At 47.0% G+C, this 27319-nt stretch overlaps 1 protein-coding gene across 1 annotated transcript in view; it reads left to right on the top strand.

Annotated features, from left to right (window-relative positions):
• LOC119431675 (uncharacterized) overlaps positions 1–27319 on the top strand; it is a 49416-nt gene that overhangs the window by 8508 nt on the left and 13589 nt on the right. The window contains exons 3-7 of the mRNA XM_049657749.1: positions 252–543; positions 6700–6835; positions 9345–9512; positions 12352–12504; positions 17369–17651. Coding sequence (XP_049513706.1) covers positions 371–543; positions 6700–6835; positions 9345–9512; positions 12352–12504; positions 17369–17651 — 913 coding nt within the window. The 5' untranslated portion in view covers positions 252–370. The remainder of the gene's footprint in view (positions 1–251; positions 544–6699; positions 6836–9344; positions 9513–12351; positions 12505–17368; positions 17652–27319) is intronic.

Genomic DNA, 27319 nt, shown 5'->3' with positions numbered 1-27319 from the left:
CAAATTTCTCCTTTCAAGGTTGGGTGTTAAGAGTTATGTTAGGTAATCTTCACTAACTAAAACTTATGTGGAATACTAAAACAAGTACTTTGCTCTATACAATAGTTGACAATATCTATTTTTGTTCCCGTCGTCCTAGAACTACTACATACTTTTAAATCATATATGCGGATAATATTAGGTGGAACTGCATATGTCGTCACATAGTATGTTGTCCCAAGTTTTGATCACCACTGGTGCTGCACTTCCAGCTACCCGTGCTAGTGCTGTGAGCGTCGATGCAGTAGTCGCTGGCAGTGGAAGCAGTAACAGCAATGTCGGCTTCGAGCGTTCCTGTACGTGGGAGCCCGGCAAGAAGCCCTGTTGGATCATGTCCGAGCTGGAACTTTGGAACCGGGTTTTCTCCCGGGGCTGCATCGAACTGCGTGAGCACAAGTGGGGCGAACTTACGCTCCAGGGGTACGAGTGGCCTGAGAACAAGCCGGAACTCCGCGACATGCTTTGTGCCTCCCTGCTCATCCATCTGTTGTTGCGTCAACACAGGTAAGCTGTATTTTGGGGCACCTCATGCTATTGACATCGTCTATGTGATGTCTTGTCATTATGATTCATTCGTAAGGACCGTATCGAGTCACAACAACCAATTGAAGCGCATGCCGGTAGACCTAGTGATGCGCGAGTCGCGCCCCTGTAGATACACGCGTTGTACGTAATGTTTTGGTATTATAGTATGCGGATGGCGAAAAAATAAAGCAATTCGAAAATGAGAACTTCGGACGAACTAGTGTCCCTATATACGCTTCGAAAGGGGGCAGAGTTGCGCCTGTTGCTTCCCTGCACCGCTCGTGCCGCTACTTGCCGAACACCATCACGTGGTCTACATGATTTCAAATGTCGAAGCCGCGCTGCGGAGAAGCCAACATCGCTGACGCGACGCTGACAATTTGTTTCCTTAAGTGCCAACAATCATCGCCATCCTGCCGTTTCCATAACATGCACGACATGACATCAATTATATAAATGCATGCGGACATGGCATGTCGTAATATGAATGACGATCACGCAGACGTGGCATGCAAGACATCACAGGTATCAACGATAGACTGGCATATCAGGACATGATTGACACATGAATTTCATGCACACCACGAACCTAATGGTTCAAGCTAGTTTATGTCTTCAAAAAATAACGTGATAAAAAGAACGGAGCAGCGTCTATAAGCTTCTGCCACAGGGCTAAGCTTGGCTCCGGCACCCGCGACGAGTGGCTTTAACTGCTTCGGAACAAAATGGCGGACCTTTGCGCAACTTTACTCCCTTTTGCACTATATACTGGGACACGAGGCCGAATTTGACTCCACTGCCCTCTAGAAGACTCGGAGAGAAGCTAAACATTCGATCAGACATGCGCGAAGGCCGGCGCTTATAGCTAATTTTCACACACCTGAAGCTTTGCTTACCTGTGTATGAAGCGTAGCTCCCTAGCTCTCCAGCTGAACAATGGCTGGCGTTGCGTAGCAGACAGCATAACTACACTGCCTCTCTCAAGGGGCCGCGTCTATCGTCATGAGAACTACAGGAACAGCTATGCTATCAGCGTCAACCCGTTAGAGAGTGTTCGGCCGCAGAGGCTGCAAACGACTGCTCCCACCGACGGGTAAAGACAGATCGAGAGGTGTGAACCGGCTATGAGCGCTGGCCTGAGCACATGCGTGATGTAATTTGTAGCGCGCCGCACTGGTGATGAAGGGCACTGCGATGCAGTTCGACCGCAGATCTCGTGTTCCAACGACTTTCATCCGGACCTGTACACTCGCTAATTGCATCTTCAGCTGGCGAATACGTAGTGGTAAAGATCACTCTCCCAAGCAGCGTTATCTTAAGACGAAGCTTAGATCGGGGACTCCTATCTAAATACATGGAAAAGAGAAACTTTTTTTTTCTCGGCAACAAGTTCACCAAATTTGATAAGGTTTGTTGCATTTAAAGAAAAGTTAAAGTTTTGGGACTGTTGGAGGCGGCATTTTTGATTTAGATCGCCAACAGTTTAATAAAAATTGGCAAGCATCGCTGATTTTCAGAAAACGAGCCTATCAAGTTTATAACTCTGCAACTCAGCAATGAAAAATGATATTACAATTCTCTAAATTGCACCTAATAGTACATCTCAAGCGGACACAATTTAGATAGACATAGTTCTTAAATAAACCTCTAATATGTGAGAACTTTTGCAAAACCGTTCTAAGCTGTGTAACAAATTCACGTAAATATTAATTGACATAAAATTTGTCCGCTTTGGATGCTCTTACGTGTGCAGTTTGCGGAACTATATCTGTTCTTGGTGCAGGGCTACCAATTTGTAAGCTTCGTGCTTCTACTTTTTTTCAAGCGCACCAATTTTAAAAACTTCTTTTCAAACATTCTGGTCCTAAATCAAAATGCTGCTTTCAATGGACACTATAACTGACCTTTCTCTCTCAACTGCAGCACATTTCTTTAAAATGCGTCCAGTGGTGACCTCAGAAAAGCGTTTCTGCGTTTTACATGTATTACATGAATTGGGGCGGAGCTACAGCTTTCTCTTAAACTTGTCCACACCAGTGTTCGCGTTCCAGCGGGGCTGTGACTGGTTGAACAAGAGGGAGTGCTCTTGTGGCACTTAAAACGCAATGTGTTGAAGAAAGTCAGGATCCTCAAAAGTAACAAAGCCTTTTGAAGTCGTAATGATAGTTTAGGCAAATTCATGTTGAAAAAAATTACGCCTAATAATACCTTTGTGTTAGGGTCAGCACATGGAGTAACAAAAAAAAAACGAAATAGTAAAGGCTGGGCGGATGACCAAAAGAGCGTAGCAGGATCAACAATTGGGTCAGTTGGACGAGGAAACGTACTATTTAACAAATAGTTAACGGACAACGGGATCTCAGAAAACGCTAAATATCTGAGCAGCCTCTAAAAGTAGCCAGTAAAACCGTACATCACATTGTTGTTCGCATATACCTGTAGAGGCTGAAAATGGGATTACCAGGCTGCGTTTTCAGACTACGGAGATATTCAGGTTTTTGTCAATCCCTTGGTCCGTAAATTTTTTTGGTCGATAGTACTATGCTGTATAGTGAAGAGACTTAGGATGAGCGCTGATCCACAACTGAACATTTCCTTAAAAAAGAACGTGCGTGTGTGTTTGTGACACAAACTGTAAACATAAAAGGAACCCATGATGAGTAACCTTAAAGAACAAGGAAATAACGGTAAATAAACAAGAACTCTGGCATACTCTTGGGGGAGTGCACAAGCTTAGCATATTATGGCACCTTTTGTCCACTAAGTAAACTGAAGCCTGACTGACGCATGCTTCTCTTATTCAATTTGTCGCGTGGTTAGTGCCGCGGGGGCACGGGCACGCTGAGACGAACCGACACATATACGCCGCTTGCTCAGACAAAAAGGGTAACCCTCTCTTTATTGGGCCTGAACATATACAGGTACACACAAGTTATAGGGGGCGCCACACTCTGGTGGCAGCCTAACAAATGGGGCCGAACTGTGGCGAGCTCTACATCTCCCCCCCCCCCCCCCTTGAAGCCTTGGTCAGACGGGAGGGACTAGGGAAGCCAAACGAGTCAAAAGTTTCACAAGTTCAAACGGTACCGCGGAACACGTCTGGCCGTAACGTGTTCGTATCGCACCATCACGGTGGTCCCTAACAGCAGGGGACTGTTGCACAGACTGTCCGAGGGGGACCGTTGCTTCGGCGACGTTGGCAGGCTGAGGTTCCTGACGGGGAACTTGCTGCGGTGGTGGTGGTTCCTTTCCGGAGGCAGTAGGCCCAAAAGGCACTAGATGACGCCGGTTGCGCTGTAGGGTGCCACCTCGCTCCGTTTCAACCGCATAGCTTCTTGGTCTTTGCCCCGGACTGAGGACCGTGGCCTGTACTTGATCAGGTCGCACCCAGACACGCTTACCTGCTTGGAGTGGCGGTAGGTCTCGAGCTCCATGATGCCTATTGTAGTTGTCGGCCTGCTTCCGTTTGTAAGCCGCATCCTTGGCGACGACATCTTTCCTTGGCAGCTAGTCGGGGCATAGCTGGGAGTCTTGCTTTGAGACTCTGGTTCTGAGTTGACTTCCCATCAACAGCTGGGCTGCACTAAAGCCGTCGACTCCTGGAGTATCCCTATAGCTGAGCAGAGCCAGATGAGGATCCTCTGACGTGCGGACCAGGTCCTTGATTCTACGCACCATCCTCTCCGCCTCTTCATACGATTGAGCGTAGTGTGGACTGCTGGTCACATGGTTAAAGCCGTACGACGCTGCAAACGCCGCGAACTCTTGCGACGAGAGCGGTAAGGCCGTTGTCTGACCCGACTTCTTGCGGGATTTCATGGCGAGCAAAGATGGTTTTGAGAGCGTCGATGACTGCCTGAGCTGTCGGGCTCCTCAGGGTCACCACCTCAGGAAACCTGCAGCAATAGTCCACCACCAGGATGAACGTCTGGCCGTTGAGGTGAAACAAGTTCATTCTGAGGAACTTCAAGGGACGTCCAGGTAGGGCCACGGATACCAGGGGCTCTGCAACGTTCACGCGGGTGGAAGCGCACTGTTCGCAGTTGGTGACAAGAGAGGCGATGTCTGCCGGGATACCGGACTGCCGAGCGAGGGCTCCCGAGCTAGGGCTTTGGTCTTGTTGATGCCCTGGTGACCTTCGTGCAGCAGCGTCAAGACAGCCGGCCGAAGGGACGATGGGATGACTATCCGGGCTCCTTTCAGCAGAACATCGTCGCAGACAGAGAGCTCGTCTGTACCTTCAGAGGTGCAGTGGTATCTTGAACTTTTGTGGCCCACCATGGTGGCAGTAGGAGGCGAAGGCCTTGCACTCGCCATCAGACTCTTGAGCCTCTCGCACGTCTTTAGGGCTGAGTGGCAAGACTTCCGACGTGCAGCCGAGTACCTGTGCTGCGAAAAGTTCGATAGTGTCTAGGGGAGTAGTTGCCTTGTGGTTGATGCGCGACAAAGTATCGGCCGTGGCTAGCAGCTTTCCTGGCACGTGCAGCACACGGAACTGGTATCGCATGGTCTTCAGCCGTAGTCTCTGAATACGAGGCGGCAACATGTCCCGTTCCATCTTGCCCAGAAGTGAAACGAGTGGCCGGTGGTCAGTCTCGTTCGTGGAAGGTGATGCCACGGATGAACGCGTCGAAGCTTTGGATAGTCCACGTCGTTGCCAAAGCTTTTTTTTCGGTCTGGCTCTAACGCTGCTCGGTCTCGGTCATTGACCTCTAAGCGATCGTCACTGGGTGGCGCTCTCCAGAGGGTTGCGTCTGTACCAAAACTGCGCAGAGTCCGAATGAGCTTGCGTCTGCAGACACCGTAGTGGCGTACGACGGGTGGTACTTGGCCTTGCACCTGTCTTACGTCAAGAGTTCCTTGATTTTCTCGAATGCTGCCTTTTGCTCATGCTGCCACACCCAACTCGCAGACTTGTTCAGTAAGGCTCTGATGGGCGCTGTGACGTCCGAGATGTGTGGCAAGAATCTGGCAAGATGATTCACCATTCCGAGCAATCTTCTAACGCCGGCGACGTCCGTTGGAGCTTCCATAGATTTGACTGCTTCGACCTCGCCTGAATCTGGCCTGATGCCCGATGGCAGCCCAACAAAAGGGGCCGAACTGAGGCGACCTCTACACTTAATAAAACAAAAAACTTCATGTATTTGGCGATTTGATTGGTTGTTTGGTGATTGGTGATCCGTTGTAGCTTCGTTCTACAATCGAATGGATGAGTTTTCTGTTTCATGCCACTTTTTTAGCTATTGTTAGCCGCCGGTGCGTCAATGTTACAATACAGAAACATAATCACACATTGAAAAGATCAATTGTATCGCATCTGACTTCACACTGTCACACGGGCTTTTTTTCTATACAGGGGAGTCAATCCACAAATTCGGCGAACCTTCTCAGATTAAAAGAATAAGGGACGCTCAAAAAATTCATTATTTGGTTCACACGTGCTGTCACCCTTCCTGATATGAAAGTTCCTGTTTGGTATCATCATTACGTTTTCTTATTTTTGCATTATCTTGTTTTGTCGCGTGGTCCGTCATGCATGCCTTTTATCCTTAGTCTTGCGTTGCAATTGCATATATGATCACACATAAATAATACATGGAACAGATAATTATTTTAGAACAACTCGTGATGCATGGGGTCAAATCTAGGAACCTGAAGCATAAAAATATTTCCAGTCTAAATTTTAGTACCACTGAACACCTTTATGGAAGGCATGTCTGTTTAGCTCTCACGGGTATTTGTTTTTTAAATTAGGTTTTCCTTTTCGTATTGATGACGACTGTATGTTCTTTTTCAAAAAACCCTTCGGTTGTGAGTGCTCGTGTGTGTGTCCCATCTGCGTCTTTTCGGGTTTCAACAAAGCATGTAATCGGAACGAAGGCCTTTGGCCTGTCGCCCTGTACGGGGGAAGGGGTAAAGAACGAAAGAAAGCGGTCAATTATCAGTTAAGGAAATAAAAATCAACTTGGTGAGGTCCGAGTTAGAACACACTTCAGAGTAAGCGCAAACACACCCACGCCATGAAAAAAAAACGCGAATAGGGCACGCTTAGCTCTGCTAAGCATTTGCCGCCGCAGTTCCATCCCTTTTTGGTACATTTCGTCGGGTGTGACAATCATCTTTATGGTGCAGGTGCCTGACTTGCATTTTCCTGGACATTTCTGTGACCACGCTCGAAAGGTACATTATGTGGCACGGCCTAATGACTGGCGCCGGGGGTATCAAGTGCCTCGAGTTCAAGCCCTACTCCATCGATGGACTCCGCCAGGTGAGTGCTCGCCGAAGCCACGAAGTGCTTTTTAAGTCCGAAGCATATTAGGGGCCCGGGCTGTCGGCGGCGTCCATCGCGCGTGATCTGTTGTGATCACGCTCACAAACAAGTTCTCAAAACAGGATCGAAACAAGTGCAGAATTGATCAACACCGGTTCAAAATTAACTAGCATGATTCAGAATAATTTAAACGACAGGAAGAAACAAGCATTAAGCGCGTTAACGGAAATTCGTTAAAATTCGTCCAGAGGTGAGAACACGACATTCTCGCCTCTGGACACAATAAAACGGTATGGACAACGCTGGTGATTTTATCTGGGCCTGTCTGTGCTTCAGTGCGGAGATAGCATTTGTGAAATTTCAGGGATACGCATTTCTTCCTGTGTACGCACAACATCTAGAAGGATAAAAAGAAAAGAGCGCTGTGCTGGCGGGGTGAAACAGTGGCACACAGACGCGATGACACTTTCGTCCCATCTGCTAGCGCTATTTTCATCTATTCGAGAACCAACTCACCTGACCACCGATAATATTCTTCAACAGCTACAGGGTTCCCGCAAGGACTTCGAATATGCAGAAAGTAGGTGTCCCGCCTTCGCCTATTTTACTGTTAAAACTTAAACCCCTAGATATTTCGTTGGTTGATTCACCAGCGTGACCAGACTAGCTGCTGCAGTTTTTTGTGTGTTTCTCTAAAACATGACATAAATGTGCAGCTTGAAATATGCTCCACAGCGGTATTCGTGACGTAGTTTTATATTTGTTCTGCTGTGACATCAATGTTTTCATACAGCAAAGACAAACGGACCAAACTCTAATCGACGTAAAAATATAGCCGGAGTATTTCTGTGGACCAACACTGTGCCAATGCTCCTCTTATCGCCTGTATATAGGATTTTACAGCAAGTGTGTTTGAAATTCCCTAAAAACTGGGTAATAATTTGGCTATTTGCTAGCAATTTCTATAACAGCTAAATCATGAAGGTGGCTGGAGGTGGTAATAGAAGAAGTAATTAATGGTATCTTCAGCTGGCCCTTATCGAGCTCTCTAGAGCTGACACGAGAACCTGTGTTCGGCTAGTTTCAACCTTGCGATCGGTGCCGATAGGAGCCACTCCGACAAGAAAGTAAGCAATGCTACAAAATCCCACCGAGCCCCGATTACGTGACACCCGCCAGCTCCGTTTGTTGAGCGGTAAAAGTTGAAGTCACCATTTTTTTCGCGTCGGTGATGCAGTAATTCTGCAGTCGCACAATTGATGAAGTTGCCCACGGATCCGATTTCGTCGCTCCAAACGTGTTCGCCTCGGTGTTCTGCCTCTATCTCGGATTGGGAGCTGCTACCAGACTTGCTACTCCGAGGTAGATGTTTGGTGTGACCAGCTGAAGTTACCATATAGGAATTCTTTTAACTTTTTAACCGACAGGCCCTGACCATGTATGTTTTCATGAAAGACTTCAAGGCCCAACCAGATAAAATCATATCTGTTTCAAGATTGGCAAAGCGCTGGCCCTGCAATTACGCGCAGTACAATGAATAGTGGCTGGTTTTAGCCAGTGAATGCGCACAAAACTGCGAAATATCGAAAACGTGACGAAATTTGCAGGCGATAATGAGTGGCGTGGCTCTTTACGCAATACCTTCGGGCAAGCCCGAGGCAACCGAGATGGCGGCTAGACAAACACGCTGACGTCATGCTTCCATTTGAGTGCGAGGACAGTGTTGGTCTGAGAACAATAATACACGGAAATGACGATTACGAGACGACGATGAGAATAATATTACAAACAGAATGAACTTGATGACATGACATCGATGGAATGGCGGTGAAGACCATGGCTTTAGCATATTGGACTGTTCTTCCCCCTGATGTGCTCCACTGCAGTCATCGACTCAACGAATGATCAATCAACTCAATAACAATTAACCCAATGTAATAGCCCACCCCTCATATAAAACCCATTCACTGAGGCCTTTGAGGGATTGTAAATAAATATAACACTGAAATCGGAAGCCATTCTGGATTTGAGACGTCCGTTCGTCTGAACTGGCCATCGTTAACGGTATTGCATCTCCCGGCGTTGAGCACGTATTTCCTGTCAAAGAGCCTTTATCTCTATACTCACTCCGCTAAAAATCGATGCAGATATTCGAGACAGATATTTCCAAGGTGTGCGGAGCTAGACAAAATAAATTTGTAGCTACAATACAGTTAATAATCAGCTGCTTTATTGAGCGTTCGTGATATATCGCCGAAGAGTGTAGGTGTTCGAATATATCGCCAAAGTAAGACTCACTGTTGATTCTATTTACACAGGTGATACCAATATGTTTCGCCTTTTATAGGTTCGTGTTTACACAGACGAATTAAATGGAGTGAGCACGCTAGAGCATGGTAGGAAATGGTATGGTACGGCATTCAATGCGCTTTCGTAGCTACTCTGCCAGAGTCGCTAGTGCTCATTCTGTCGGCTTCCACTTCTCCTTACTCTTTTGTCACCACAGATGAATTTTATAGAGAGGACCACTTGGGCTGAAGCGGTGGCATCCCTGACGAACCTCAGCATCCTGCACCTTTCCAACATTCACTTCGGTGCGGATGTCGCGCGCATTCTAGGTGGCTACGTGGAGCAAGCTACTGCTCTCGATACGCTCAAGTTAATTAATATCAAGGTGAGTATTTCGCAGACTACTAGAGCGTGTTCGCCAACCAGTTCAAGGCCGTTCGGTGAAAACTCGTCAAGCGAGGGTAGCACATGGACAACATGAACACAGCGCTCGCGTAAGGTGGAAGTCCACAAAAAAATATATATAATTGACGCTTCAGGGCGGCATAACCCGTGTTCCAATTATATAACCAATTAACAGCACAAGCGATAAACCGGCCGCAAGGTAATCTTCGCAATATATACAGCGGAACTGTGCGCCACCTAATGCATGTCTTGCTGTGAACCGTCATGGTGAACAATAAACAAGAGTTCACTGGGCACTGCTTTTCTAGCAAAGCTCAACTTCATGTACATACTGTGATTTTCCGACAGATATGCCGTTTTTAGAGATCGAGTCATCAAACCAGGGCATGTGTTCACAAAAAAAAAATACTCTTCGAGCTAAAGTCTTCGTTAGAGAAAAGTCCAGGCGATCTTGATATTATATAATAGACCATATAATAGGTCTGTCGGCTCACCAGTACTTAAGGACACTTCCGAGCTGTCAATTCGGGCCCATGTATACTATTTTGAGCCTTTTCAATTTCCGCTACCTTTCAAACGACCACAGACCGCAACTGTCGTGTGATTAACTATAAACTACCTAAGATTAGAACTAATTATGGGATGCAAAGCTTGAGGTATAAAATTCCTAAGCTCCTAAATGAAAACAAGGAAACGTTAGACTTAATAAAGCAATCGTCTTCAATAAAATTATATAAAAGAAATATATGTTACCGAACACAGCTCGTTGGTGTGTTGTGCGGTTTTCATGTGAATTATGTGTGTTTTACGTTATAAGTGTTTATTCATGCCAATTTGAGCCCAATGAATACTGTAGTGCTTTAATATGTAAGAGATAGTAAAGAACTATGTCGGTTTTTGTCTCGTGTTTCCTATATTTGTTCCCGAACGCGTGACGTCAAGAACTGAAATAGCAGTGCTACACATATGCTTCATTACGCGTTTTATTACTCACCCAAACTGTGTGGCGCCTGCTGTTTTCTTTTCTTTTTTTTTTGTGGTTGCACATCGTCGTGCTTGCTTTTCGTGGCTTGCAGTGTGTAATTGTTTTCTCAAACTTGCCTATGAATTTCTTGTCCCCCCCCCCTCCTTTGTCTCTTTTCGTTTATTCTTATGCTGTCCTGATTTCGTCGCTGGAGCGCAGATTGTACAGGGGTCAGGGCCTCAGTCAGGCGCATGCTAGCGCTTTTAGTCCTGACCCTTCTGGTTTTCTGTAAGAAAACTGGAACATTTGTGAATAAAAAAAAAGCCTGTGCGCTTCCCGCCATCCTTGGTTTCCCCCATCCATCGTGAAGGATAGAATTGCAGGCGACCACAGAGCATGTGCAGAATGTTTTTGGTCCACGCGGCGCTCTTCTACAAATACATTAGGTGTGCTGTGATATTCTGGCATACACATAAAGTGTCATCCGAATAACATGGCCCTGTAAACGCAAGCTTGATTCGCCGCTTAGGGATAGGCGGAATACATTGGCATGCTCCCGTGCTTGTGCAACGAGCACGACGTTGACGAAAGCGGCGACTGTTACGCGTCCACCACAGGGGCTCCAAAAAAAGGTTTCGAGTCTTGCGTCATTCAGAATTCATTTAGAGCGAGCAATTCGAAAAAGGAGGCAAACTAAGAAGCTGCGCTGCATACTGCGATATGTTTGTTGGTGCAACAATTCCGTGCGGTCATCTTGCGCTGTTGTAGTGTAGCCTACTCAACACTGGAAGATTAAGCTGTGCGATCCTGCTAACTTGTCGCAGCCACTGTTGTCCGGCATTTGGCTCTTGCATGCTCAAGGAACGTGCAGGCGGTCACCAATATGGATGTACGTGAGCGACGCACCTCGATCATCACATCAGCCCTGTAGTTCATGAGTGTTATAGATAGCTAACTAGCTAAATAGATAACTAGCAATTTGTGCGCTGTACACATTCCTTCCGATATCTAGAGTGAGTTGAATTAATCCTGCTGCACTTAAATGTGGGAAACACTAGGGTGAGATACAGGAAAACGGTCGGCACTACCAAACACGGCCGAGTTGATCGTGATATTGGATTCTGTGCACTTGTGCATCTTACGACTGGAACCGTACACTATGCATGTATTGCAGAGCACCCACATACTTCTGTATGTAAAATTTCAGCGAAGGGCCACTAGAGAATACAGCTAAAAAGTACAAGAACGCGATGTGGCAGCTGATAGCTGGCCCATGTCCATCTCTCTCTCACATTGGTGGCCAAAAATCAGCGTCGACTGACTGTGGCAGTGTGTTGTCGGCCTTGTGCATGTCTCCTATATGTATAGGGTTACTGCCCTCATCAGTGGGTCAAAGGCGTCGAGAAACCCATAATTAAAGAGCGAGTAAATAGGCATCAGTGGTCTAAGGGTAATTCCACTGTCCAACCAAGAAGCGCCGTTCAGACAGGCGCATCGGCATCGTTTCCTGTCGGCCGCGGTCCGAAGTGGTTGAAGAGTTCGGCTTCAGAGTTCCAGAATCGGTGGCGTCGTGCCCCGCACTTCCCACAGCTGCAAAGGTGTTTACGCACAACGTATTGGAAACCAGGAAAGATGAGACGCGTCGCGGTAGTCCAACCCTGCGGGCAGAGCGAACCAGCCCCGTAGAAAGAACTGCCAATGCGCCTGGCTGACCGGCGCTTTTCCTTTGTCCGAAGTTAACTACAGTCGGAACGAATGACAGTTTTCAATGGGATGCACGCTTAAAAATGTGCGTTTCATGTATGCGAGACAATGTCTAGCTCTTGGTTAGAAAGCTCTCAACTGAATGTTGCAGGCTGATGACACAGAGGCTAGCGTGTTCCTGGATGGCCTGGCTCGCAACCGGACTGTGAAGGTCCTCTGTGTACAAGGATCCTTCCTTATTGCACGGCAGGGCCAGGCACTGGCAGAAGTCGTCCGAAACCACGTGACCCTTGAGAAACTTGAAGTAAGGTTCATCGCGCGATTATATTACAAATCTTGACGCTGGGCAAGCTCTCGCTACCGCGCTGCTCAGTGGTTCAAATTAGGTTTTATTTCGGAATATAAAAATATCCAGGAGCTCCAGCATTAAGCACAAGCAAGATTGCTTGATACATCGTGGTGCTCTTTACGCACGTAGCATTGTTCAGAACAAAATCATTACATTTCCGGCGTAGAAAGGGGGTAGGCGAGACACGACACTGGCAGGAACAATGGGAATAGTAGCCACCCGCATAACCATAACGCTTGTCTGCATGAATGCTTGCATAACCATGAATACTTTCCTGCATGACACTGGTACTAGTAAAATTTCAATAACGTTTTAAACATGTAGTTTAATGTATATCTAGTAAAATGTGCAAACAGAAAATTAAACACTACTGTGGCATACGTTCTGTAACGTAGATGTACAGAAGGATGCATTGTTAAAGGGAACACCGGAGCGCGTGGCGTCTGCTCGGCGCCACTTCCGGTCGGCGGCCGCAACGAGTGTCGAGCAGGCGCAGTGAGCGCTGTGGCCGGTGCTCTTTCGTCGTCTGCTACGGTCAGCTGCCGTGCTTCGGATCGTCGCGAAGCAAGCAGCTCGTGTAATTCATGTTTGAACGCAGCCACTCTCCTTCCAGCTGGTAGCAAAGTGGCTGGATTGATGTATAATCAGATAAATGCCCTTAACATCAGCAGCAATGACCGTGCCGTCTTTTGTTCACCTTCTCGTTTCATGAAGATTTTCCCGCCTCAAAAAATGTTTACTGTGCACGTCGATTCCCATGATTCAACGATAACTCGTGTGATAGCTCTTTATAAATTATGTTTGTTGAAGGCGCTTGTGGATCCTTTGTGTAGCTTACGCACTACAGTGACTCGAATATGCAGTAGTGCCAATGAGATGGGCACTACACACGGAGAAGTATTCTATAATGTAGCGTTGCCACAAAGAGACATCCGTAAAAAATTATCATGTTAGTCTTGCAAGCTGAATCGGCAAAAATACCTGCTTGTTAATGCTTTGCCTCGTCTAATTTTCCTTCAACTTTGCAATGGCAGGTTATCAGTGTATGACCATGCACTCACCGGCCAACATTAAAAAGGCGTGATCGGCTCTCTTCTCTACTATCCGAAGCGCGGCAGCAGACGGTAGCAGACGAAAAAAGAGCACCGCCCACAGTGGTCACTGCGCCTGCGCAAAACTCGCTGAGCCTGCGCGAAACTTGGTGCAGCCACCGGCCGGTGGTGGCGCCGAGCAGACGCCACGCGCTCCGGTGTTCCCTTTAACAGTGGACCCCTCTGTGCGTGGTGTGAGATTTAGTTGTACTTCTTGGAGTAATACATTCAAAATATCTTCTAACCTAGGCAATATGCTTCACAAGTTTGCTGTCCAGGTCAGAGCGAATTTGTTGTATACCAATAAAGATATCTTAAAGTCAAATATTATTCACGGCAAAATACGATCCTTTTTTATAAAATATGGTAATTCTCATTCCCATCCTGCTAAATCAGGTTGCCTGAATTGTCTTAATTACAAAAATTACCTTGGTTAACCTCGCTATCTTTCCCTCTTCGTTTCTCTCTCTCTTAAAGTCAAATATTCTTCTTGGCAAAATACGATCTTTTTATAAAATAAGGTATTCTCATTCCCATCCTGGTAAATAACGTTGCCTGAATTGCCTTAATTACAAAAATTACCTTCTCAGCATAACCACACGAAGTGAATGCACTGAAGTCGGTATTTTACGAGACTGGAATGTTGTAGCGTTCTAAGCGCACACAGTGACACAAATGTTTTTTTGTTTTAATTTGACACCGACTGATTTAGACAGGCATTCATTTGACAAGCCGCCTGAGCACACCAGCGTAGCCAGGCACCAAATATTACACCGAAAGAATTTTTGTAATTTCACGCGTAATAATTCGTTTTCAATTTTACACCTACGGCTCTAGAGTGGTCATTATATTGTACTTTATTTTCAAAAGAATCAGTTGAAGTTTATTGCCATAAGTTATGCTCCGTAGCCAATTCCTACTATTTGCTTTCAAATGATAACTGTTACAAATTAGAGAAAACGTTAGTATCGTCTGCATAAGATTGCAGTTTGTGTGACAGGTGTGCTAGAAAAATAATTGACGTGCTAGTTACAAAAAGCCTCGACAAAAGCCGTGTGATAAAATACGGTGAGGTTATTTGAGGGGTATACTGTCAACCAGTGTTTTGTTCATCAATACTTTTTCAAGAGTAAACAGTAAATGGCCATCTTTTTGAAGGGAAGTACTCTTTTCCTCTTCTCCCCACTTTACGGACGCTCGTTGCTGCTGTCTTGCCGTGTAAACAACTTGGGTCGCTGGGTAATTGCCACTTGGGTATGTGTGCTAATCGACAACTTCGGACATTTTGCATGCTAAACTTGGCATGTGCCTTTGGGTAAGCACCGGAGTGGACACGTAGAACAAGAGGTAAGTGAAATCGGCAGCCAGTGCACCTGAGTGGGTAGAAGACAGTTACCGGAACAAAGTAGGACCAGACTAGATGCTTGAGCTGCAGGGCAATCCAGAAGTCGGCAATGAAAATTGTACGTCCATTGAGCTATAACCATCGACATGAATAGAAGTCAAGACAATTCATTGTGATAGATGCCTGAAAATACCAAGAAAAACAGTCTATATCTTGATTGTCCTCTCTTGATTGGTAATTCTTACCTAGAATGTTTTCTCTCCGTACCAGTATTTCTGGCTGAATTCCTGGCAGTGATATTGGCCCCATGAAAACCAAGTTCTTAAGTCGCACCACTTGTCATATTGGAAGATTATTTATCACTGTGTTTACTAATTGCAAATGGTGGTCTCGCATTGTGCGCACATTCCATTCTTTAATGTCTGCTCTCATAAAATAAGACTTGTCTGGGCACCAGATCGTAAGAGATTAATTATGAATGAACTAGAATGTAGCCTGACGAGAGCTGGCTTAGTTCACTGGGTACTTCATCAGCGTACATAACTGAAACTAGAATGAGATTTCATGCCCTCATGTTTTACTTTTTCAACACATCTATAACTAATTTTGCTATGTACGCCTACTTTTTCTTGGCAAATACTACCTTTTTATAATGTGTGATAATGTGTAAGATAAAATTAATCATTTTAGCCTTGTGCCAAACTTTTTTCAAACTAAAAAAATCAAGTTACACTCAGTGGATACATTGTCAAATACCTTTGGTCAGAACAAGGTTGGTCTTGGCTCCCTCTCCGCTGTGCCCTTTCTAAGGCAATGAAACAAATACTCATTTTAATTAAGGCGAGTAGCGATATTGCAATTGTCAGACTAGTTTTCTGTCCGGCTATCTATCTAAACAAAAATATGAGCCAATCCGGTATACAGTGCAGTCTGATCAAATGGGCCGATCCCGAACATAATACAGCCTAAATCTGTGGGCCGTTTCCGAATGTAGTCTAGTCCAAAAACATGCGCCTAACCTCGCTGACGTCGCCCTTCAATGAAAAAAAAATCCTTTAAAATTTCGCCGCTGCTGGGCAGAATCAACCCGCGTCACACGTGACCTCAGAGACAGAAGCCCGACTCTTTAGCGCGCTGCGCCACGTATGCCCAGTGGAAGTCTTTGTTCGCACGCACCTGTGCGACATGCATCTTGGAGGCCACGCACAGATTTAGCAACGGCGTCACAATATGGCGCAATATGTTCAGGGACAAGCTGCGAAAGTATGCCGGCAGCAGTATACGCTATATGCATGACGCATTTAGGCTATTAGCGTACTTGAATAGCAATCGTGCAAGAGTTCTTCTAAATTTTTTACGCTGTTACCAGCTTGCACATGTAAAAGAAAAACAAACTATAATTAACGTTTACATAAATAGGAAACATTCTCGTTGTTTTCCTCTGGCATCTTCCTCTCAAGGGGCTTTCTCATCACGGATGATTGCTCAGCGAATCAAAATTTATAAAATTGTTTCAAGGTGATCTTAGTTACCCTTCTAGTACATTATTTTCTTTCGGGCGCTCTTCAACAGAGATTATAGTTGCTTTACAGTGAGTTCTAAATGCCTGTTTCGTTTTCCATCTGAAGCTCGGGCAATTCTTCATAACAGTATGATCCATCAACAGAGGATAAACAAACACTTCAGTAAACATGAAAGAAAGCTTCGCGTATCACTCATTAGCTTATATGTGCGTAATCCGCAGGTTTTTTACTTCTAAGCTGTGGTACGTGCCAGTGAGCTTCCCTGCGCAGACTGATCTCCAGGATAATGAGGTTGATGACAGCTTTTCTCATACCATTTCTTTTGTATCGACTTGATTTCACGATGCGTTCCATTAGAATGTTGCCCATTCACGCGATGTTTTCCTGCCTGCTGTACCTGCGTTTCTTGAATCAACCCTTGTTCATAGTGAGCATCTGGGTCTCCCCCTCTGTTTCGTCTTTTCGTCTGCAGTTTTTGTAGTCGAATTGGATTTAACTATCACATATTTGTACACTTCTGATGACTATAGCAGCGCCACCTACTGCTTGTTAATGTATACAAGTGGGGCTCTGCTTTATGGATGGATGCATGCATTCATGGATGCTTTGATGGACTCATTGATCATGGAAGGATGGGCTGATTGTTTGATGTGTGATTGTACGCATTCTGGATTTACTTATGGATGCATGAATGATTTTGTGAAGGCGTCGAATGTTCCATGGATGCATTTTTTTCGATGTTTGCATTGCGTTTCGAGTGCATATCCACTTAAACAGCTTTATTAGTTTTTTCGGCAGTTGTGTGACCGCCACCTGTGCGCAGAAGAGCTGATCGCACGCCCTTCCATGCCCTTTTGCAGGTGACGGGCTTCTTGGCCTGGACTCCATCTGCTTTGCTGTCCGCGGTGGTTCAAAGCCAAACTTTGACGACGCTTTCGGTGAACGCATGCTCTTTCCGCGCTGAAGACATCGAAGCTATGGCCTCCGCTCTGACACTGCACCCGCCGTTTCCCACTCGTGACGGTGAGGGCGTGACAGAGGTGGCGCCACTTCCGCCAACGAGCCGCCTCGAGAACCTCACCTTTACCAGCTGCAAGAGTTGCGACTCGCGTCTTGACCAAGCGTATGCAAACCTCATTGGAGGTAAGTAGGTGACCCTCCTCAAGAAGGAAAGCGCAATGTGTATGCAGCTAAATGTAGTCAGGGTAATGTCATCAGCAATTTAGGCCATATCGAAAAGGCAGCAGAGGACTTCAGTATTGACCTATACGGTACCATAGCAGTCACGCAACCTTCATTGGAAGTTCTGATGAATAGCATACAGAACCGCCATCGGTAGAAAACGATAAGTTTCGAAGGACTTTGCAAGACATCTTCCGGGGGAAAGTGGTATACGGGAAGATGGATTAGCAGTCGAATTAATCAGAGGGAAGAGATATTACAATCGAAAATATTACGCCCCTTTACACGCAGTGCTTCACGACTTGATGTGCATGAGAGCGTAGGAAGAGTGCCACTAATCTACTAATCCATGAAAATGAAGAAGGTAAATAATTCAATAATTGCACGCCTATATGGATTGCTTCGCGAAATATTCACCAAGGTATCTTTATTCAGAATCCGGGCAGCACATTACTTCCATCAACCGAGAGAAAAAAGTCTTCAGGATGCGGCTTTCTGCAATGGTTAATACTTGTCATCAATCAGGTAATTAACAAATCCAAGTACAAGCAACCTCTCTATATGGCTTCTAGACCACGAAAATGCAATTTATTTGGTAGCGATACCAGTAGTCATGGAGGCAGTGCGTAATCAAGGAGTACGGGACGTATACATAAATATCTTAGTCAATATATGTAAAGACAGCACAGCTACCCCAATTTTCCACAAGTGATATTCTATTCACTTCGTCATTAGTAGAAGTTTTTAGGTCATTTATATGGAATGCATTAGGAGTCGGAATCAACAGCGAATACCTCTGTAACCTCCGGTTTGCAGATGACATTGTCCAGTTTAGCAATGCCAGGTATGAATTCCAACAAATGGTTGAGGACCTTAGTCGAGTAAGTTTAAGAGTAGGGTTGAGGAATATTATGCAGAAGACAAAGTAATGTTTCAATGGCCTGGCAGTGGCAGGAAAAAAATTATTCATTGCAGTCAGCCTCTGTATTATGTTAACAATACGTTTATCTAGGCCATTTCATCACTGGGAAACATGATAATGGTAAAATTCACGGAAAAATTAAACCGATTAGGAGCGCGTTCGGCAGCCATTGCCATCTCATTACAGGCAGCTTACCGCTATCCTGAAAAGAAACGTGCACAATCATGGCATTCTGCTAATACTAGCATATATGGCAGAAAGCGGGAGCTTAAAGAAGCTTGAGAAGCTTGGGGATCACGCAAGTCAACAATGGAATGAAAAAAAATCTAGGAGTTACGTTAATATGTAGATTATAGAGCAAATGGGCAGTGGTCTATATTCTAGTTGACACTAACAGGCAAACCTGGAGCTGCGCAGGCGATGTTATACGTAGGCGTGTATACGTATAAGCGGTGGTGTGTAAGTGTTACAGAATGGGTTCCAAGGGCAGTCGAGGACGCCAGAGAACTAGGTGGTAAAATGAAATTGAAAATTTTCAGGCATATTTTGGAATCACCTAGCGCAAGATGGGGGTAATTATAGATCGCTTGGAGGGGCCTTCATTCTGCAGTGGAATAAATCAAAATTGGCTCATAGTGATGAAGATTATATGTGATCCAGTGATGCTACCCTTTCGCGAATATTCCTGCAGAATAAATGGAGTAAGAACGCATAGAACACGGCATTTTAAAAGTGCGTTCTTGCGGAGTTGGCATATACTATAATTTTGCGCAACAACTGTTTGGCCAATGGCAGAAGCTATAGCGGAGGCCCGTCATTAAAGGGAGCCTGAAACGATTTTAACGATTTTGTACAAACGTACTGAGTCGTTAGGGTAGGTCTATCTGATCATTAATTGACGCATCTCAGTGTTCCGCGTAAAGCGTGTCATTTAATATGAGGTTGTAAAAGGGCGCATCGCTACTTATCGCAGCACGTCAATCGCCGAGTTTTCAGCCGCCCCTGACAAAGTCACGCGATTTGAACATATGACGTCAGTAGGGCGAGCTATCCGATTGGCTGTCCAGGGTGCGTCAGCCATAATTTTTCCGAAATTATGGTGAACGAAGGTTGCTCGTAATAGTTGAAATGTTAGTATTTGTTCCTATAAAAAGTAACAGAAAGAGAATTCCCAAGGACAATGTATCACTACGCTCTTGAAAGCACTTCCGGCACACAGCAAGTGTCGTCTGTTTGTGTTACAACGTGCTCCGTGTTGACGCTAGCGGTGCGGTCTGTGTTGGTTCCGATCTGTCATTTCGCGAGCACCGTGGTTCGCCCTTGCGTTGTGGGCTGCAAACGTAGCGATCGGCGACATGTCAAGCTGCGACATCATGTCGCTCTGCAAGGCAAACATGCGAGCGAAGTGGCTGCAGCGCTGGTTGTTGGTATCCCATCGGCCACAGCATCTACGCGTTTGGGGCCGTCACTTCACACTGAAGGATTACTACATACCACAATAGTGTCTACGGTATTCTAGTAAACGCAAGATGACTGCGCCTGGGTGTTTTATGATATGAGCAGAGGCGCAAACGTGAACGGCACTATGTGATGAACAGCCTGGACGGTGCAGCCACCTGGTGGCACAGATATCGACCAAACAAATAACTAATATAGCAGTAATGAAACGCATTCAACTTTGCTGCTGTTATAAATTTTTGGCAGGAGCGTAATTGTGAACACGTTGTTTTTAATCGTTGTTTTAAACCAAGTGCAAACACTTAAAATGTTTTTCACTTGGTTATAGCAATATTAGCTATTTCTTTGGCTGTTTAGGTTCTGCGCAACCAGGTGGCTGAACCATGCAGACCGATAAGGTCGCTCACGTACGTCTGCACTGAAGCTCCTTCATCACAGCAATAGTAGTATGAAGGAGCTTTAGTTTACACCTCCACCCATCCGACAAAATGCCCAGCTCGACTGCAGTTACCGGTATACTAGACACTCTCGGCGCTGGGACAGAATGCTCGCAACGCACGCTATTTCGAAGCTCTCGCTTGGAATCGACTGCCAGGCGGCTGGCGGAGAGGTTAGAGAGGCTTCGCGTGCTGGCTCCAAGACAACGGGAAGTAGACCGCACGATGTCACATCATGACGCAGTGCCAGCGAAGGCGGAGCTTAGTCCTGATCGCTCGGCGAACAATTTGAGGAGAAAAAGCATGGCTATGGAGGAAGGTAACTTGTAATCGTCCGTAGCTTTCTTAATGTGAGACGCTTCAAACAAATTTTGATGCGAATGTTTCACTGTGGCTGTAACCAACGCGTCTAAAAAATTTGTCCGGACTGTTTCAGGGACCCTTTAAAACAAAGTTTCTGTTTCAGCAAAAAAGCGAAGCACTCGTGTAGATGGGAAAGTATTAGGTTACACGATGTAAGGCTTGCAGTTCGATCGGCTGCTCAAATTAGCCTAAACCTACGCCTACTGATTAAACTAACAAGCATGGTGACATGTGCGCACAGGTCAAGCATAGTTACAACAAGCTCACTCGATAACATCGCATTGCCGATGTCACGACGTTACCGTGATGAGCAGCGCCGACATCCGGGAGTGAGTGGCGCGTCTGACACTTAAGATTACGCGACCTATAACACTATGATTAGTATGCAGAAGACAAAGATAATGTTAGTCTGGCAAGGGAACAAGAATTCAGGATCGCCAGTCATCTTTAAAGGAGTCTTTAAAGACTCCTTTAAAAGAGTCTTTAAAGGAGTACGTTTAACTATGCCAATTTCTCACAGGCGACCCAGATCATGAGAAGGAAATTTGCAGAAGAATAAAATTGGGTTGGAGTTCATACGGCAGGTACTACCAAATCCTGACTGAGAGCTTACCACTGTCGTTGAAAATAAAAGTGTACAATCATTGCATTCTACCGGTACTAACACAGGGCAGAAACTTGGAGGTTAACAAAGAAGCTCGAGAACAAGTTAAGGCCGGACCACACAAAGAACGATAGAACGAAAAATGTTAGACCTAACGTTAAGAGACGGGAAGAGAAGAGAGCAGTGTGCATCAGAGAGCAAGCGAGGATAGACGATATCCTAATTGGCATTAAGAGAAAAATGGAGCTGGGCAGGCCATGTAATGTGTAGGATGGATAACGGGTGGACCATTAGGGTTACGGGAGGGATACCAAGAGGAGGGAAGCGCAGTCGAGGACGACAGAAAACTAGGTGGGCTGAAAAGTTAGCAAATTTGCAGGGGCAAGTTGGAATCACCTACCGCAAGACAGGGGTAATTGGAGGTCGCAGGGAGAGGCCTTCGTCATGCAGTGGACATAAATATAGGCTGATGATGATGAACACTAGGCGAGCATGAAGACAGTGCACGTGAAGCTAGCAGCCACCGTTTTCTCCTTTGCACCTGTCGCAGATTACGACAAAGAAACGGTGCGCGGCTAGCCTGGGTAGAAGAGACGCGCGCTCACGTGCCGCCCCCCCCCCCCCGCCCTCTCGCCTTAGCGTCCGCTTGACCATGATACCTCCAACAATGGGTGATGATGATTTATTGGCAGCCCTTTTGAAATGGAGTTGTGACAAATAGACGTCTAGTTACTCAGGTATGCTATACATGCTTCTCGTTCTAGCCTTTTTGAATACATTTAATATTTTTATTGCGATAGCAATTGTATGGATACTCCAGGCGGATTTCTGCCGTCGTCGTGATGCTCTCGCCCAGGCGGATGTCGGCGCCGACTAGGCGGTGACTTCTATTCGGGCGCCGACTAGGCGGCGGGCGGGGGTGCTGTATGTGCGAATGAAAGCGTGCGAGGGTGAGCCAACGATCGCGGCTCAATCTCGCGCACGCGAGGGAGGGGAGCGGGAAGGAAGCGTGCCCGAGCGGCACGTGCGGCCGCGTACGCCTGCCCGTGCCGGTAGGCTCCGGGGGAAGGGTAGGGAGCGTGTTATACGCCACGCGCTCCCGCTTGGCCCGCTGTTTCTTAAGAGCCATTCGCCGTGTTTTGGCGGCTTAGTTCGCGTTGGTGCGAGCGGAAGCGCGAAGGTCAATTTTCTCGCTGCTGCTACCGCGATTACTCACTCCAGCGTTTTGACAGCGAGTTCCCGCGGTCATCGAGTGAAATGCGTTCATGTTTGCTTGTGCGCGCGTGACACCATGCTTGTTAATTTAGTTAGTATGCCTATGTTTACACGTTTATACGACCGATAAAATTACTATCCTTACTTGGTATAGCTGTCCACTAATTTGCTATCGCAATCGATGCTTCGCATTTCGGGCGAAACTGCGACGTTTTTCTCTTCTTGAAAACTTCTCTATCTGCCTTGGGCACGCATGATAACAGCGCGCATCGTGCCAACATCGGTGCCTGCTCACCCTCGCACGCTTTACATCGCACCCACAGCAAATGGCGCGCGGGGTGTGACCTTATTTTATACGGAACCTCATGGCGACGCCGACTGGGACACGAAACTTCGCCTTCAGTTTCTATATAAATTCAATATTGTCACGCCTCACTGGAGACAAGAGCGAAGAGCGGTATTTAATTGAAACAATTAGGACAAAGCGCTCAGTTCAAACTGATTCTTCTCTAGCACCTCGCTTTCACGCTCAAGGTCATCGTCTTCGTCGTCAGCGTGGTTGGGCACAGATAGCATCGCGGCATTTGCCCCCTCCATAAGGAGCATCGTCCCCATGCTCGGCGGGTAGCACCCCGTGATCAACAAACCAAAGAGTACCCATGTGATTCAGAAAAATAAGGTTTCATGCGCACCACGTGCACAGTCTCAGGCAGGTTCATACGGCGCCTTGAGCAGGATGGACTGTCAGGAACAACTTCATAGCTGACGTCGCTAAGACGTCGTAGAACCTTGTATGGTCCGAAGTATCGCCGTAGAAGTTTCTCCGCGAGGCCTCGGCGGCGTACTGGAGTCCAAACCCAGACTTGTTGGCCGGGATGGTAGACGACGTATCGATGGTGTTGATTGTAACGTCGGGCATCTCGGTCTTGCTGGCTAGTTATGCGAACGCGCGCGAGCTGTGTTGCTTCTTCGGCGCGCGCTGTAAAATCTGCGGCGTCAGTCTCGGAATCGCTGGAATCATGAGGCAGCATAGCATCCAGCATTGTAGTCACTTCTCTACCGTGGAGGAGACTGAATGGTGTCATTCTTGTTGTTTCTTGTCGAGCCGTATGGTAAGCAAACGTCACGTAGGGTAATATTTGGTCCCAGTTCTTGTGGTCCACATCGACATACATGCACAGCATGTCTGCGAGAGTCTTGTTGAGGCGCTCCGTAAGTACATTGCTTTGCGGGTGATAGGCTGTCGTCCTTCTGTGCGCCGTGCCACTGAGCGTTAGTACAGTTCGCAAAAGTTCAGCCGTGAACGTGGTTCCCCTGTCGGTTACGATGACCGCTGGAGCACCGTGCCTCAGGACGACGTTTTCAAATAAGAACTGTGCGGCCTCGGCTGCTGTGCTGCGCGGAGGTGCCTTGGCTTCTGCATATCGTGTGAGGTAGTCTGCCGCAACTATGATCCACTTATTTCCGGCGGCAGATATTGGGAATGGGCCCAAAAAGTCCATTCCAATTTGTGCAAACGGCGTTTCCGGCACTGGAACAGGATGAAATAGACCGGCAGGTTTCGCAGGTGGCGCTTTTCGTCGTTGGCAGTCAAGGCACGTTCGAACGTAGTGCTTCACCTGTGCTGCGAGTCGTGGCCAGTAGTACTTCTCTTTAATCCGCGCTAATGTTCTTGTGTACCGTAGGTGGCCTGAGGTAGCTTCATCGTGACAGGCCTGCAATATTTCATTGCGGAGAGTTTTAGGGACGACTAGTAGGGATCTCATGCCCGTTGAAGAGAAGTTCTTTCTAAAAGAACACCGTTGCGTATGCAGAATGACGACAGGTCCCTTGAGAACAATCCAGGCTTGTTTGTGGTGCCGCCTTCTAATAAATAAATTAGAGAAGCGAGCTCCTGGTCCTCTTGTTGTTGTTGAGAGATGGAGGCCGCCTCAAGAACTCCTAAAAAGCCTGTGGATTCGTCATCTCCGCCTGACGACTCGATCGGCGATCTGGAAAGGCAGTCAGCATCTAAGTGCTGCCTTCCCGATTTATAGACCACTGTCATGTCGTACTCTTGAAGCCGTAGGCTCCAGCGTGCCAAACGTGCAGATGGATCTTTCATGTTGGTCAACCAACAGAGAGAGTGGTGGTCACTTATGACTTGAAATGGGCGACCGTATGTGTACGGGCGGAACTTGGTAACTGCCCATACTACAGCCAAGCATTCCTTCTCTGTGGTGGAGTAGTTCGATCCGGCACGTGACAGTGTTCTACTCGCGTAAGCGAGGACTCGCTCAGCGCCGTCTTGCCGCTGAACAAGGATGGCGCCTAGACCCACGTTGCTGGCATTGGTGTGGATCAATGTGGGCGCATCCACGTCAAAGTGGGCAAGAGCAGGTGGAGTTTGTAGACGATGCTGCAACTCATTAAATGCCGCCTCCTGCTCCTCGCCCCACGCAAACGCGACATCTTCTCTGGTTGGGCAGGTGAGTGGTGAGGCGATGCGTGCAAAACCCGCAATAAATCGCCGGTAATATGCGCATAGGCCCAGGTAGCATCTGACTGCCTTCTTGTCCGCAGGCCTTTAAAACTTTGCGACAGCTGCGATTTTCTCAGGATCAGGTCTGACACCTGTGTGGCTTACAACGTGCCCCAAAATCTGTAGTTCTTCATAGCCAAAGTGACACTTTTCAGGTTTTAAAGTAAGCCCAGTGGACCGTATGGCTTGTAGAACTAACCGTAGCCGTCTGAGATGTTCATCAAATGTGGCAGAATAAACAATCACATCGTCTAGGTACACTAAGCAAGCCTTCCACTTAAGGTCTGAGAGAACGGTATCCATTAGCCTTTGAAACGTGGCTGGGGTGGAGCACAAACCAAAAGGGAGAACTCTGAATTCATAGTGCCCATCAGGCGTCACAAAAGCAGTCATTTCGCGATCCCGCTCATCGACCTCTATTTGCCAGTATTCACTTTGTAACTCCATCGACGAGAAGTGCCGTGCATGCAATAGCCTGTCGAGGGAATCGTCGATGCGTGGTAAGGGATACACATCTTTTTTTCGTAATCCAATGGAGCTTGCGACAATTGATACAAAACCGCAGGCTACCATCCTTCTTCTTAACGAGTACCACGGGTGACGCCCAAGGACTTTTTGACGGTTGGATGACATCATCTTCTAGCATTTTCTTGACTTGCTGCTGTATTGCTTCACGCTCTTTCTCAGCAACGCGATACGGATGCTGCCGGATGGGTATTGCTGTTTCCTCCGTAATAATGCGGTGTTTCGTCAGTGGTGTTTGACACACTCGGGACGTTTTAGAGAAGCAGTCCTTAAAATGGTCGAGCAGTTCCCTGTGACTTTGTTTCTGTTGCGGCGCTAAACCTGGGTCAACGTCGCCGACGGGTGCATGTGGCATTCTATCGGTGGTTGATTCCTCTTTTACAGCAAAGTATTGAACGTGGTCAATTTCGTCAAAGTATGCCACAGCGGTGCCTTTACTGATGTGCCGGCGTTGATTGGTATAATTTGTCAGTAGTACCTCTGTGCGACCACCAATTAGGCTGACGATACCCCGAGCGATGGCAACACCTTGATGGAACAGAAGTGCAGTTAATTGTTCGACTACACCGTCCTTGTCAAACTGTTCTCCGCAACTGACAGAGACAAGACTGCATGATAGTGGTGGTATGCAGACGTCGTCGTCGGCGACACGTAACGATGTCCGTTGGCGCTCTTCGTCGTGGCTCGTGTCTATACTGTTCGATAAGGTTATCTCGCCATCCCATATGTTAACCACGGCGCCGCACTCCCGCAAGAAGTCCATTCCAAGGATGAGTGATCTGCAGCACTCCTTTAAAATCATAAAAGAGGCGACAAAAGCTGTATTTCCTATCTGGAGTTGTGCAGTACATTTTCCTGTAGGTGTCATTATCTGGCCTCCAGCATTTCGAATATGAGGGCCCGTCCATTGCGTTTTGACTTTCTTAAGCCGGTCTACCAATTGCTCACTCATTATCGAAATGTCTGCGCCAGTATCAACTATAAAGCTGTCACGTCGTGACCATCAATCGTTAAGAGTAGCATCAACCGGATTGCTCTGCTCGTTTCTCAGTAATAATGGGGGATTTTCGGCGGTTCGACGACTTGCAACCTTCCCCCCGGAGGTCGCTGATTTCAGTTTCCACGCCGTGGGCTTGGAGAGCGGCCTCTTACCACGTCGGCGAAACTGCGACGGTTCGGCGAAGAATAGCGTAACGGAGACGGCGAGCGCGACCGGAGATTAGCTGAGCTGCCTTGTTCCCTTGTGATACTGTCGTCGAAGCGTGGATGTCTCTCTAGAAACTGTCGCGGAGTAGCAGGTGACATTTCCTAGATGCCACCCTGGCGATGAGGGCAAAAACGATAAATGTGCCCTGGTTCGCCACAGTGAAAACACAATGGTCGGCGATCAGCAGTGCGCCGTACGTCGGTCCTGCGAAGCTAGGGTCGCCTGAATTGCTCTCTCTGTATCCAGGCAGCAATAGGTGGCCGCTGGTGTACTGGCATGGTAGAAAGCGGGTGACGGACAGCGTCTGCGTAGCTATATGCGTGTGGCTCGAAGCGTGGCTTGAAGCGCGGCTCGGGACACGGTTCAGGGAGTGGCTC

This window comes from Dermacentor silvarum, chromosome 10 (genome assembly GCF_013339745.2).
Source record: "Dermacentor silvarum isolate Dsil-2018 chromosome 10, BIME_Dsil_1.4, whole genome shotgun sequence".
Lineage (NCBI taxonomy): Eukaryota > Metazoa > Arthropoda > Arachnida > Ixodida > Ixodidae > Dermacentor > Dermacentor silvarum.
This window is presented reverse-complemented; position numbering and strand designations above follow the sequence as displayed.